At 43.2% G+C, this 15,760-nt stretch overlaps 1 protein-coding gene across 1 annotated transcript in view; it reads left to right on the top strand.

Annotated features, from left to right (window-relative positions):
* The window catches only part of LOC124552655 (serine/threonine-protein kinase 11-interacting protein), a 277,366-nt gene that overhangs the window by 67,227 nt on the left and 194,379 nt on the right, over positions 1 to 15,760 (top strand). The window contains exons 5-6 of the mRNA XM_047126981.1: positions 7,111 to 7,333; positions 11,003 to 11,167. Of these exons, the coding sequence (XP_046982937.1) occupies positions 7,111 to 7,333; positions 11,003 to 11,167 (388 nt within the window). The remainder of the gene's footprint in view (positions 1 to 7,110; positions 7,334 to 11,002; positions 11,168 to 15,760) is intronic.

The raw sequence follows: 15,760 nt of genomic DNA, 5'->3' as shown, positions 1-15,760 counted from the left end.
GCAGCCGTGACGACAGACGTGTGTGCAGTTGCGTCGTTGTGCGAGAAAAGAATTCTGTCGAACATCTTTCGTCGGCGTTCGCTCTCAGTTGCTTCCTTTGACAGGTCGGGCTTATTAGCATAATGTTGTCCGGTTATAGTAAATCCTCGAGATAAATGTCCACTGACAGAATGCAGTCTTTTTTCCAGAAAACAGACATAATCAGTTTTTGGCCAGTTTCTGCGTGGGGAACTTCTTTCACTGTCCAGACCCGTCGTGGCTCCACTGTTTCGATTGTTCCTCGGTTTTTGGGGTCACAAATGTGAAGCCGAGTTCCCACCTCAGTCATTAACCTCACTAAAAAGGTATCTGGACTTTTGAAATGGCTTTCGGTATCTCAAAACATTCCTTTCGCTGATTGCAGATTGAACATTTCGGCACCCTTTTCACTGAAAGCTTGCGCGTGTCACTGATCGTGGTGGGAACCAAACTGTTACATTCTGCCTCTCCCCCACAAGAGATGTCCAGCATCACAGCTATCTTTTTGGTGGATATTCGTCTGTCCTGAAGAATTGACTCTTGGACATCATCGGAATACACAGTCTCTGTTGTGGTTTGAGGGCGACTACTGCAGGGGCAGTAATGAAATGAGGTATCACAGTGACAAACTTCTGTGGGCTACTTGCGAAACTCGTCCACACACGGTCAACCGTTTCTCGTTTTGTCGCAAGCCGATTCATCAATTTCCCCCTGCACAGGCATCCAGAAGCTTTAAAGTGCGTGTGCTGTCGCCGAATGGAGTTGGCAGTCGGTGGATCTCTGTCAGACTTCATTTTGAAGAGTCTTTGAACTGTTGCAGCAGACTAATGTTCAGTTACATAGTATGATTTCTTGGCACTTGTAGCCATCTTGCTTAACTGCTTACTGCTGCACTCTCGTGGCAGAAATCTTAAGTTCTTGAATTTTCGTATATGAGACTTGAGTTTTGGAACAGTATGTCAATTAATGTGGCTGCAGTGAATTTATGAAATCGCTTCAGTCATTTATAATAACTGTGTATTTTTAATTTTTTGTTTCTGTAGTATATAAATATGGACATATATAAAAGGACATATGCGTCCATTAAGAGAGAGAGAGAGAGCGCGCGCGCACACACACACACACACACACACACACACACACACACACACGAAAGTGTGTGTGTTTTTGACTCTAGCTCATCAAAAGATAGCTTCGAAAGTTAGCAAGTTTCTTTATTTTGTGTACGCCTCCTCAGTGCTCGTGCGCTTTGGTGAGTAATCTCTTTTAACCCAAAGATATTTACATTCTGCCAGAAATTTCTTACAACAGAAATTAATATCTGCTACTTGTGTACCTTATTTGTAAATCTTCCACAGTGTAATAACATTTTCATTAAAAATATTTTTCAAAGTTGGCTTCTATGGTTTCTAGCTTGCAGACCTCGATCTTGGACCATATTTTATTGCAAAGCTTCAAAGCCTTTTAATACAGGGTATTTTGAAATAAGCTAAGTCTGTGTCACAGTAATATCTAGTCCGATCTATGCTTCATACCGTAAACATGTGTAAAAGAATTTCTTTGGAAATGGTGCATGTTTTTTAGCTCAAGATGGAAAAAAATCACAACACCAATAAGTAATTAATGTAGAGTAACATTTGTAAGTGATTGACATTGCAAGATCACAGGTTAATGTAAGCATGGGAAAGCCATTGCAAATGTGAAAAGCTGGTACATGCAGTGTTACGTGGCTTTATGCTTAATTACAGACTTACTATTTTATCAGTTGATTTGTTTTCACCACGTAATGCCCGCTGTTTACGTCCTTCTTCGTTGCTGAGTGATGTATCACTTTTCATTCTGACGCCACAACTCTTCCTTTCCTATACCTTTACTACTTTTTATCTATATAAATGATGAACTATTTGTTTTGCCGTTTAACAACTTTTTAATAACTGTGGAAGTATTACAGGCATCGGGTCCCACCTAATGTGTCACCCGCCTGTACGTTTTACACGAACCTCTCAAGACTCAGTCTATCTATTTACAAAGAGAAAGCAGAATATCTCTTCCTCTGACGTTGTCCAACAACGATCTAAGAAACTCGACACTCTCGCGGCCCGGGCTCTTCCGTGGCTTGCGGTAGTTTGAAGCATTCATTTTATTCCTCGCCCACTTGCCGCTATGTCGAACTTTCGTGGTGATTGTCGGGCAACATCTTTCATGTCATCTGCAACATAACTAAACTTTCTTCCCACAGTATTTCTGAAAACCCAAAAACAAACTTAAAGAACATAATAATTATAACTGCTCTTACAATTATTCGTATAAGTCTTGATCGATTTAATGAGGGGTGGAACAGGCCTAAGCCTTGTGACACCACATACATTAATAACCAATGTAGCAACCAGAATGTCGAATGCGAGCATCCAAATGTGCACGCATTATGTCATGCAGGTGGCGGATGTCAGTTTGTATGACAGAGTTCTACGCATCTTGCACTCAGTCGTTCAATACAGGGACAGTTAATGCCTGGTATTGACGACGCCAGAATTGTCATCCGAAGATGTCCCGTATGTGTTCGACCGGAGACAGATCTGGTGAGTGAGCAGGCTGACACGACACGTCGACACTCTGTACGGTGTGTCGGGTTACGAAAGCGGTACTTGGGCGAATGTCCGGAATGCTGTTCACGAATGGTAGCACGGCAGGTCGAATTGACAGAGTGACGTACTAATTTGCAGTCAGGGTATGTGGGATAACTACGAGAGGGCACCTGCTGTCGTATAAAATCACAACCCAGACCATAACTACAGTTGTACGTCCAGTCTTTCTGGCAGCCAGATAGGTCGGTTTCAGACCCCTCAAATGGCCTCCTCCTAACAGACACACAGCCATCGCTGGCACCGAGGCAGAACCGACTTTCATCAGAAACATGACAGACGTGCATGTTGCCCTCCACTGAACTCTCGCTTGACACCACTGGTGTCACAAATGCCGGTGGTTTGGGGTCAGTGGAATGCATGCTACAGGACCCGACTCTTAGCTGTCGTCAAAGTAAGAAATTTGTAACAGTTCATTGTGTGACAGAGGTGCCAACTGCTGCTCAATGTGCTGCCACAGGTCAGTACGACGCACCAGAGCCGTGCACTGAACACGATAGCCTTCCCACTCGGTAGAATCGCACGACAATCTGGAGCCCGATCTTCTCGCGATCACCAGTGCCAGCTTCTCGTAGTGCTATTACGTGACCTCATTCAAACTCGGTGAGGTGTCGATAATGGCACCTTTATCACCTTAGTCCTCTGTCAAACTCTTCACGCTGTATCATATCTCCCATTTCATTTTCATCTACCTCCTCTTCCATTTCCACAATATTGTCCTCTAAAACATCGCCCCTGTATAGACACTCTATATACTCCTTCCACCTTTCTGTTTCCCTTCTTTGCTTAGAACTGGGTTTCCATCTGACCTCTTGATATTCATGCAAGTGGTTCAAGATTAAATGGGAGATATGATATTGCGTGAAGAGTTTGACAGAGCACTGAAAGACCTAAGTCGAAACAAGGCCCCGGGAGTAGACAACATTCCATTTAGAACTACTGACAGCCTTGGGAGAGCCAGTCCTGACAAAACTCTACCATCTGGTGAGCAAGATGTATGAGACAAGCGAAATACCCTCAGACTTCAAGAAGAATATAATAATTCCAATCCCAAAGAAAGCAGGTGTTGACAGATGTGAAAATTACCGAACTATCAATTTAATAAGTCACAGCTGCAAAATACTAACACGAATTCTTTACAGACGAATGGAAAAAGTGGTAGAAGGCGACCTCATGGTAGATCAGTTTGGATTCTGTAGGAATGTTGGAACACATGAGGAAATACTGACCCCACGACTTATCTTAAAAAATAGATTAAGGAAAGGCAAACCTACGTTTCAGGCATTTGTAGACTTAGAGAAAGCTTTTGCCAATGTTGACTGGAATAATCTCTTTCAAATTCTGAAGGTGGCAGGGGTAAAATACTGGGAGCGAAAGGCTATTTTCAATTTGTACAGAAACCAGATGGCAGTTATAAGAGTCGAGGGACATGAAAGGGAAGCAGTGATTGGGAAGGGAGTGAGACGGGGTTGTAGCCTCTCCCCGATGCTATTCAATCTGTATATTGAGCAAGCAGTAAAGGAAGCAAAAGAAAAATTCGGAGTAGGTATTAAAATCCATGGAGAAGAACTAAAAACTTTGGGGTTCGCTGATGACATTGTAATTCTGTCAGAGACAGCAAAGGACTTGGAAGAGCAGTTGAACGGAATGGATAGCGTCTTGAAAGTAGGATATAAGATGAACATCAACAAAAGCAAAACGAGGATAATGGAATGTAGTCGAATCAAGTCGGGTGATACTGAGGGAATTAGATTAGGAAATGAGACACTTAAAGTAGTAAAGGAGTTTTGCTATTTGGGGAGCAAAAGAACTGATGATGGTCGAAGTAGAGGGGATATAAAATGTAGACTGGCAATGGCAAGGAAAGCGTTTCTGAAGAAGAGAAATTTGTTAACATCGAGTATTGATTTAAGTGTCAGGAAGTCATTTCTGAAAGTATTTGTATGGAGTGTAGCCATGTATGGAAGTGAATCGTGGAAAATAAATAGTTTAGACATGAAGAGAATAGAAGCTTTCGAAATGTGGTGCTACAGAAGAATGCTGAAGATTAGATGGGTAGATCACATAACTAATGAGGAGGTATTGAATAGAATTGGGGAGGAGTTTGTGGCACAACTTGACTAGAAGAAGGGATCAGTTGGTAGGACACGTTCTGAGGAATCGAGTGATCAGCAATTTAGCATTGGAGGGCAGCGTGGAGGGTAAAAATCATAGAGGGAGACCAAGAGATGAATACACTAAGCAGATTCAGAAGGATGTAGGTTGCAGTAGGTACTGGGAGATGAAGAAGCTTGCACTGGATAGAGTAGCATGGAGAGCTGCTTCAAACCAGTCACAGGACTGAAGACCACAACAACAACATCAGCATCACTTTAGAGGTGTTGTCGACTGACATCGACTCACCACGTCTGATCTCGAAAGCAACTAACGGTCATTACTGCTACAGGCTGTATTTGAAGCAGATCTGATTTGCATCTTCGTAGTGGTGCTGCTAGCACCCTCTTATGCGATTGATGTGTAATTTTAATTGTCATCATTTTTCAGGTGTAGAAGTATGCATACTAACTTTCATTAATGTTGCACAACTTCTTCTCGGTGTTGCGATTTCTTCATTTTTTTTAAAAAATTTTTTATTGTTAATATATTTCATTAGTGTAAATAAATTATACAAATACACGATGTCTGTTCTTTTGGACATGTCCGAAAGAGGAGACACCGTGCATAATCCGCAGCTGTGGTACATATTATGTAAATTGAAGGTAGAGGAAGGTGAAAGCCGGCCGGGGTGGCCGTGCGGTTCTGGGTGCTACAGTCTGGAACCGAGCGACTGCTACGGTCGCAGGTTCGAATCCTGCCTCGGACATGGATGTGTGTGATGTCCTTAGGCTAGTTAGGTTTAATTAGTTCTAAGTTCTAGGCGACTGATGACCTCAGAAGTTGAGTCCCATAGTGCTCAGAGCCATTTGGACCATTTTTTGAAGGTGAAAGAAAAGGAAAGGAAAGGAACTTACAATATCGAGAGCATCGGAACTTTATGCGGAATTGGCAGTGACTAATGAAAATGTGTACCAGACCAAAAGAACAGACGTCACACATTCGTATAATCGATTCACCGCGGCGGGTGACGAATCTTCGACCCTCGGAGCAGGTGCACGATTATGTCCGACCTCCGGTGGGAATCTAAAATTATTGAGCACGGGGGACTGCAGGCAGGTGGCACCAGGTGGGAACAGGAGTCGGCCGTGGAGCGTGCCGAGATAGGCCGCACATTTGCGATAGACACTGTGTCCGGATAGCACGGTGGTTAATGCGACTGCCTCGTAAGCGGGAGTCCCGGTCCGGCATGCATTTTCACCCGTCACTGTCGGTTCGGCACAGAGTCCCGACGGGGCTAATATCGTAAGTTCCTTATCTTTCCTTTCCTTTCCACACCCTCCACTTTCAGTGTATGTAAAAAGTGTTTATAAAAATAGAAGAAATCATCATTAAGTCGAGGCTTACGAACAGAGGTTGGCACAATTGTCTATTGTTTGTTCCTGTGATAGCTCTAATAATTTTTTTCTGTGGCTTAAAAAATTGGAGGAAGTTTGCTTTTTCAGCACCCCCCAAAAAAATGTGTTTTGTCTCACAACTGGTATAAAATATGTGTGATAAGCAATTTTCTTAACAGGTAAATAAGTTGCATTATTTAGAAAGCACATTGCATAACCCTGTTTAACCACTTCACTAAGCAATCCCACACGAACAGTCTGTGACAAGTTTTTGTTTGTAGTAACTCCAGGAAATGTAACACGGTCCACACTTATCAGTTCCCTGTCCCGACAATTTAACTGTGACATGTATTCGGCAGTTTGTTTGGTTGTGACATGTATAGTTTGTGTTTTTGTAAGCATTACTATTTATCAAATTTTTTAGATTTCGAAGAGTTCGTCTTGTATTCTGTGTCAGTTGTTAGGAGTTTTTACAGCAAGGTGCTGCTGCCGAGTCATGTGCATACACAATTGCTTCTGACGTTATCTTACGTGACACGTGGTTCCTGTAATATAGGAACAGTAACGAGCCTAGTAAGGACCCCTGTTATATGCCTGCTTGTATTTGTTTCAATTCGGAACAGGCCTTCTGACCATTTTGTTTTATAAGTACCCACTGATGTCTGCTTTTGGAATAGGATGGGAACCAGCTTACAGGTTTTTCATGGAAACCGTGACTACATATTTTATTGTTTTCTGCAGATGATGTATGATAATTAATGAGCACAATCAGTAGTGAAAAAGTGAGGCATTTTTAAACAGGACCCGAATTGATGATTTACACTCTTCTGAAATTATCAACAAGTGCAACAGCACGAGTACGTGAAACGGGAATAAAATTATTACATTCGAGTTAAACGTCCTCGCACGAGATCGACACTTGGTGCCAATTTCTAAACAGGGCACGTCATGTTTTGCAGTTCGTGCTGGATGGGCAGCACCTGTCGCAGTCAGAGCGCGCGGTGGGTCTGTCGGGGAGACGGGAGGGGCGCTGTGGTGGGCGAACGAGTTCAGAGAGTGCCGAGCGGGAGCCACCGTCTCCCGTGCCGGCTGAGAGGCTGCCGCCACCGCCCGAGGACTCCCTGTCCACCGGCAGCTCCACCGCCTCGGACAAGACCCTCATCGCCGACGGCACGACGCCAGGTTAGTGTCGGGGCAATACGTGGACTCACAAGTTGTCGTTTTGGTCCGTACTGGAGAACTCCGTCGGGTATTTGGGTACCGCACCGGAAGACGCGACCTCCCGACCTGTGTCGTATGCCGGCTCGTGTCGGTAACACTCGAGTCCCGGACGAGAACAGTTGTCTCTCGCTCTCAAAATGTTCCTTTTGTTTCCAGTAGGCTACTAAAACTGTTTGGGTAACGACGTCCATTTGTTTTTCTGGTTAACTGTAAACAAAAATTGCTTCAAATGATGTAAGTAAGAAGAAACAATATTGATGTAAGTAAGAAGAAGCAATGTTGTGTCATACATTCGTTATATTTGTATTAGCTGAAGACTGTCAGATTACAGTACTGTTCTGTTAATTTTAATGACAATTATGAAAACATATGAGGATGAAATATTTTGAAAACAAGTGATAATGAAAATGGTAAAGTTGTTTAATTTGAAAGTTAAACTCTCAAAAAATTGTTTAATATTTGTTCCAACAGAAAAGTAATATGTCTATTTTCTATACAAAAGAACTAACCGTTTCCAGCAACAAATAGTTTTACCTTAAAATTTCTCGAGAAAGATTATACAGGGTGTTACAAGAAGGTACGGCCAAACTTTCAGGAAACTTTCCTCACACACAAAGAAAGAAAATATGTTATGTGGACATGTGACCGGAAACGCTTACTTTCCATGTTAGAGCTCATTTTATTACTTCTCTTCAAATCACATTAATCATGGAATGGAAACACACAGCAACAGAACGTACCAGCGTGACTTCAAACACTTTGTTACGGGAAATGTTCAAAATGTCCTCCGTTAGCGAGGATACGTGCATCCACCCTCCGTCGCATGGAATCCCTGATGCGCTGATGCAGCCCTGGAGAATGGCGTACTATATCATAGCCGTCCACAATATGAGCATGAAGAGTCTCTACATTTGGTACTGGGGTTGCGTAGACAAGAGCTTTCATATGCCCCCATAAATGAAAGTCAAGAGGGTTGAGGTCAGGAGAGCGTGGAGGCCACGGAATTGGTCCGCCTCTACAAATCCGTCGGTCACCGAATCTGTTGTTGAGAAGCGTACGAACACTTCGACTGAAATGTGCAGGAGCTCCATCATGCATGAACCACATGTTGTGTCGTACTTGTAAAGGCGCATGGTCTAGCAGCACAGGTAGAGTATCCCGTATGAAATCATGGCAGTGAACCGAGGAAGTACAGTACGTACTGACGAAACTAAGATGAGCTCTAACATGGAAATTAAGCGTTTCCGGACACATGTCCACATAACATCTTTTCTTTATTTGTGTCTGAGGAATGTTTCCTGAAAGTTTGGCTGTACTTTTTTGTAACACCCTGTATAGGAAAGAAACTGTATTAATCCGTAAACTACTTTTGCAACACCGTTCCTATGAAATAGTGATCAAAAATTAGAAAGTTTTTAATTAAAAACAGTCTAGGATCACACCTAAGGTTTTGCTCATAGTACAGTCATCATCAGACCATTAAAACTCCACGATGACGGCTCTAGAGAGTGGCGAGGAGCAGCCCGCTGTGTGGCAACGGTAAACACTGCTCACCGATAGTTGTCCCTACATAGCAGGTTGCTTCTCACCACCGTCTGGAGCCATCATCACGGAGTTTTAATGGTCTGATGGCGATCGTACAATTGAAACTGGTCATCCGATTATTAAATTTTAACAACTTACATCATTCCTAGGCTGTTTTTATTTCAAAACTTTTAATATTGAAAATGAACCACTTCCTAATGTTCTGCAAAATTATATTTATTTCGTCACGAACCAGCTTTCGGCTTCTCAGGTCATCTTCAGGTGAAACATTATGTGAAACTTACACAGATGTCGTACGTACAGAAGATAAAAAATTGACAAAGTGTTTGTATAGGAAAATATTGCAATAATTACAGTAACTAAATTAGTGGTAAGCAAAGTTTTTTATGTGGAGATACATATAACAAATGATGGTAAATAAAATGAATTTACAGTTTGAATTTAGTATTTGAAACAAAAGCTTATTTTAACAGGGGAAAAAATGTATATTGAGTCGTGATCATTTAATACTGGCCTGGTATTCTGAGTCACGTGTTTGATTTCCTTGGACAGTTTTCTGCTAAATGGTGATCAGCAAAGGTCAAATCTTTCTTCTGTAGTCACCAGCTTCTCTCCCTGACTGACCAGTATACACATTTTCAAACTGTTTTAAAATGAATGTATTTGCACCACTCTGTGCAGAGGGTTGCATTTTGTCTTTACTATTGAATGAAAACTTGATACATTATTGCTATTATAAAATGCAGATCATAGTTCTGAGACTTTTAACTTTTTTGCAAGGTTGTCTGAAATGTTGCCATTGGAATTTTGCACAGGCTTTGAAACTATTGAGTTATTGCTGTTGGCCAGCTTGCAGAAGTGGTGTAATTTTATTAATTTTCTTTTTTCATAGAATACTATCAATCAGGGTGGAACTATAGCCATTGGTGGGAGCAGTTTGTTAGATGGTTTGTAGTTATGCTCAAAAGGCTGATACGTATAATGGAACAAATATGAGGCAATGTTTGTGGCCATGTGGCTGCTGTTAACATCGAGTTTAGATTTAAATGTCAGGAAGTTGTTTCTGAAAGTATTTGTATGGAGTGTAGCCATGTATGGAAGTGAAACGTGGACGATAAATAGTTTGGACAAGAAGAGAATAGAAGCTTTCGAAATGTGGTGCTACAGAAGAATGCTGAAGATTAGATGGGTAGATCACATAACTAATGAGGAGGTATTGAATAGAATTGGGGAGAAGAGAAGTTTGTGGCACAACTTGACTAGAAGAATGGATCAGTTGGTAGGATACGTTCTGAGGCATAAAAGGGTCATGAATTTGGTATTGGAGGTACGCGTGGAGGGTAAAAATCGTAGAGGGAGACCAAGAGATGAATACACTAAGCAGATTCAGAAGGATGTAGGTTGCAGTAGGTACTGGGAGATGAAGAAGCTTGCACAGGATAGAGTAGCATGGAGAGCTGCATCAAACCAGTCTCTGGACTGAAGACCACAACAACAACAACAACAAACAACAACAACATAGCATTTTATGAGAGGTATACTAAAGGGCATACATAATTACAGTATTCATCGTGACACACAGTTTAAGTGATATAAGAATTGTTACATTCGGCTGTCATATCAACCACCATTCAGGTTCTTAAAGAAAGTGTGTTTATCGTGGTGCCACACATATTTTTGAGAGGTCACGAATTTGCTGAACATCTTTAGGCATCCTGAACTTCATTTCAACCACCATCAGGTTCTTAAAGAAAGTGTTTTTATCATTGTGCCACACATGTCTTTGAGAGGTCATGAATGTAACTGAAGAGGTAATGATAATTTCACGAATTTTATCCTCTGAAAATCTGTAGGCACACTGAACTGGCATTGCTAATGATACCCGAAGAACTCCTCATTGTTATCAATGGTTTATACATACTGTGTGGGGTATTTTGAGGGTCAGGAAAACCTTTAAATAGGCATCTCTCTTGTATCGGCTGTAAATAAGTAGTTGCCACTATTAAACATACATTGTCATTTTACTTAATGAGCTACATCACTTGATGTTATATACTATGTGTGTACGTGTGTGTGTTGTGACAGGAAGGAGACAGTCGACGGCAGGCGGCGGCGACGGCAGCAGGACTGCACCCGTGAGGAAGTCGCGTCACGTGCGGAAGGCCGTCATATCGGACCTGGAGGCTGCAGACCCCACAGATGACGGCTCCCTGATAGGCAGCGTCACGTCAATCCGCAGCTCACCACCCGGTCAGTTGGTTTGTTTTAAATTTATGCCATAACAGCATTAGTTACCTTTGAGATTGGACGTGGTGAGATAATGCTAGTTGACAATGCCTTTAAGGTGACGAAGATGCCATTTTCAGCTTCTCACTGAGTTTGATTGAGGCCGTGTAATACGGCTACAAAAAGCTGGATTCCCTTCTGCAATATTGCAGAAAGGCTCTGCAGGAATGTAGCCACTGTGCAGGATTTCTGCCAGCAGTGGTAACGAGAATGTACGGTCGCGAGAAGACCGGGCTCCAGACGGCCACGTGGCACATCTACATCTACATCTACATGACTACTCTGCTATTCGCATTTAAGTGCTTGGCAGAGGGTTCATCGAACCACAATCATACTATGTCTCTACCATTCCACTCCCGAACAGTGCGTGGGAAAAAACGAACACCTAAACCTTTCTGTTCGAGCTCTGATTGATTATTTTGATGATCATTTCTACCTATGTAGGTTGGGCTCAACAAAATATTTTTGCATTCGGAAGAGAAAGTTGGTGACTGAAATTTCGTAAATAGATCTCGCCGCGACGATAAGCGTATTTGCTTTAATGACTTCCATCCCAACTCGCGTATCATATCTGCCACACTCTCTCCCCTATTACGTGTTAATACAAAACGAGCTGCCCTTTTTTGCACCCTTTCAATGTCCTCCGTCAATCCCACATGCTAAGGATCCCACACCGCGCAGCAATATTCTAACAGAGGGCGAACGAGTGTAGTGTAAGCTGTCTCTTTAGTGAACTTGTTGCATCTTCTAAGTGTCCTGCCAATGAAACGCAACCTTTGGCTCACCTTCCCCACAATATTATCTGTGTGGTCTTTCCAACTGAAGTTGTTCGTAATTTTAACACCCAGATACTTAGTTGAATTGACAGCCTCGAGAATTGTACTATTTATCGAGTAACCGAATTCCAACGGATTTGTTTTGGAACTCGTGTGGATCACCTCACACTTTTCGTTATTTGGCGTCAACTGCCACCTGCCACACCATACAGCAATCTTTTCTAAATCGCTTTGCAACTGATACTGGTCTTTGGATAACCTTACTAGACGGTAAATTACAGCATCATTTGCGAACAACCTAAGAGAACTGCTCAGATTGTCACCCAGGACGCTTCTCTGGGGGACACCTGATATCACTTCAGTTTTACTCGATGATTTGCCGTCTATTCCTGACAGGAAATCACGAATCCAGTCGCACAACTGAGACGATACCCCATAGGCCCGCAGCTCGATTAGAAGTCACTTGGGAGGAACGGTGTCAAAAGCTTTCCGGAAATCTAGAAATACGGAATCAACTTGAGATCCCCTATCGATAGCGGCCATTATTTCGTGCGAATAAAGAGCTAGCTGCGTTGCACAAGAACGATGTTTTCTGAAACCGTGCTGATTACGTATCAATAGATCGTTCCCTTCGAGGTGATTCATAATGTTTCAATACAGTATATGCTCCAAAACCCTACTGCAAACCGACGTCAATGATATAGGTCTGTAGTTCGATGCATTACTCCTACTACCCTTCTTAAACACTGGTGCGACCTACGCAATTTTCCAATCTGCAGGTACAGATCTATCGGTGAGCAAGCGGTTGTATACGATTGCTAAGTAGGGAGCTATTGTATCAGCGTAATCTGAAAGGAACCTAATCGGTGTACGATCTGGACCTGAAGACTTGCCCATATCAACCGAGAGGGAAGACCGTCGTGTCCAGTGTAACGGTCTGGCGCACTGTACGGCCTCTACGGCAGCAATTTGAGCAGCAGCTGACACCATGGTCACGACGAACTGTTACAAATTGCTTACTTGGAGGATACGTCCGAGCCAGAAACCCTCTAGCGTGCTTTTCACCGACCTGAAACTGCCGTCAGTTGCCAGTTGTCGAGCGAGACCTTGTCGGAGGGCGGGGTGGAGACCTGTTTTGTTTCCTGATGAAAGCCGGTTCTGCCTCGGTGCCAGTGGTGGCCACGTGTCGGTTAGGAGGGGGCCAGTGTAGGACCTGCGGCCGACCTGTCTGAGTGTTAGACGTCGGACCCGACCTGGAGTTATGATCTGGCTGTGTCATTTTATGTGGCAGCTGGAGCACTCTCCGACTCCAAATTTGTGTGTCAGTTTGGCGATTTGACCCGTTGTTCTGCCATTCGTTAACAGCATTCTGAGAGGTGTTTTCCGACAGGTTAATGCTCACCCGCACGCTGCAGTTGTAACCCGACACGCTCTACGGAGCGTCGACACGTCACCTCGGACCGCTCGATTTCCGGACGTGGTTCCTATCGAATACGTACAGGGCGTCACCGGGTGACAACTCCAGCACCGTCCACAGACGGCATTAACTGTACCTGTGTCGAACGACTGAGTGCAACGGGCACGGGCTCCGTCCCACAAACTGACATCTGACACCTGTGCAACACAGTGTATACACGTTCACATGCTTGCATTCGACATTTTGGTGATTACGCAGGTTCTTAATGAACCGTCATCTCACATTTTGCAGTGACTTATCTCGTGCTTACATTAACCTACGTCTACATCTACATCCATACTCCACAAGCTACCTGACGGTGTGTGGCGGAGGGTACCTTGAGTACCTCTATCGGTTCTTCCTTCTATTCCGGTCTCGTATTGTTTGTGGAAAGGAGGATTGTCGGTATGCTTCCGTGTGGGCTCTAATCTCTCTGATTTTATCCTCACGGTCTCTTCTCGAGATATACATAGGAGGGAGCAATATACTACTCGAAGGTATGTTCTCGAAACTTCAACAAAAGCTCGTACCGAGCTACTGAGCGTCTCTCCTGCAGAGTCTTCCACTGGAGTTTATCTATCATCTCCGTAACGCTTTCGCGATTACTAAATGATCCTGTAACGAAGCGCACTGCTCTCCGTTGGATCTTCTCTATCTCTTCTATCAACCCTATCTGGTACGGATCCCACACTGCTGAGCAGTATTCAAGCAGTAACTGTACTGTAACCTACTTCCTTTGTTTTCGGATTGCATTTCCTTAGGATTCTTCCAATGAATCTCAGTCTGGCATCTGCTTTACCGACGATCAACTTTATATGATCATTCCATTTTAAATCACTCCTAATGCATACTCCCAGATAATTTATGGAATTAACTGCTTCCAGTTGCTGACCTGCTATATTGTTGCTAAATGACAAAGGATCTTTCTTTCTATGTATTCGCAGCACATTACACTTGTCTACATTGAGATTCAATTGCCATTCCCTGCACCGTGCGTCAATTCGCTGCAGATCCTCCTGCATTTCAGCACAATTTTCCATCGTTACAACCTCTCGATATACCTCAGCATCATCCGCAAAAAGCCTCAGTGAACTTCTGATGTTATCCACAAGGTCATTTATGTATATTGTGAATAGCAATGGTCCTACGACACTCCCCTGCAGCACACCTGAAATCACTCTTACTTCGGAAGACTTCTCTCCATTGAGAATGACATGCTGCATTCTGTTATCTAGGAACTCTTCAATCAAATCACACAATTGGTCTGATAGTCCATATGCTCTTACTTTGTTCATTAAACGACTGTGGGGAACTATCAAACACCTTGTGGAAGTCAAGAAACACGGCATCTACCTGGGAACCCGTGTCTATGGCCCTCTGAGTCTCGTGGATGAATAGCGCAAGCTGGGTTTCACACGACCGTCTTTTTCGAAACCTGTGCTGATTCCTACAGAGTAGATTTCTAGTCTCCAGAAAAGTCATTATACTCGAACGTAATGTGTGTTCCAAAATTCTACAACTGATTGACGTTAGAGATACAGATCTATAGTTCTGCACATCTGTTCGACGTCCCTTCTTGAAAACGGGGATGACCTGTGCCCTTTTCCAATCCTTTGGAACGCTACACTCTTCTAGAGACCTACGGTACACCGCTGCAAGAACAGGGGCAACTTCCTTTGCGTACTTTGTGTAAAATCGAACTGGTATCCCATAAGGTCCAGCGGCCTTTCCTCTTGTGAGCGATTTTAATTGTTTCTCTCTCCCTCTGTCGTATATTTCGATATCTACCATTTTGTCATCTGAGCGACAATCTAGAGAAGGAACTACAGTGCAGTCTTCCTCTGTGATGTTCAATGTTAATCACTGAAATATGTTACCAACATAAATGCTTTCCTTAAATTTCATTACTGTACATTAATTACCTTTCGGTGTTGCTGTTTTTTTTTTATTTTCCCTGTCAGTGTAGTAACGAAGTTAGATGGCCTACAATATTGACTGTGATATCACTCTGAAACAAAAATAATTTAGTAGGTTCACTGTCACCATCAGCAGCCAGATCCGGGCCCCTTCTAGGCTCTCCTGTGTGATTCGTGCAGGATCTATTTAGATGCGACGTGACGCACCCACTTCGTGTCGGGCAGTTGTCCGAACGTCGGTTCTCTCTCGTAATCCTGCGGAGAAGTTCCCCAGTCCGTCTTCTATCGGTTCTCCAGGCTTCTTCTCCATTTTCATTACGACCTTAATTTTGTCTCGTGCCTGACAAACAAAGTGAGAGTAGAGCTAACTGAGAAAAATTATCCTGTCGGTATATGCTGTGTCCTTGCC

Source organism: Schistocerca americana, chromosome 10, assembly GCF_021461395.2.
Source record: "Schistocerca americana isolate TAMUIC-IGC-003095 chromosome 10, iqSchAmer2.1, whole genome shotgun sequence".
Classification (NCBI taxonomy): Eukaryota; Metazoa; Arthropoda; class Insecta; order Orthoptera; family Acrididae; genus Schistocerca; species Schistocerca americana.
Note: the sequence above shows the minus strand (reverse complement) of the source record. Positions and strands in the feature narration are given on the sequence as shown.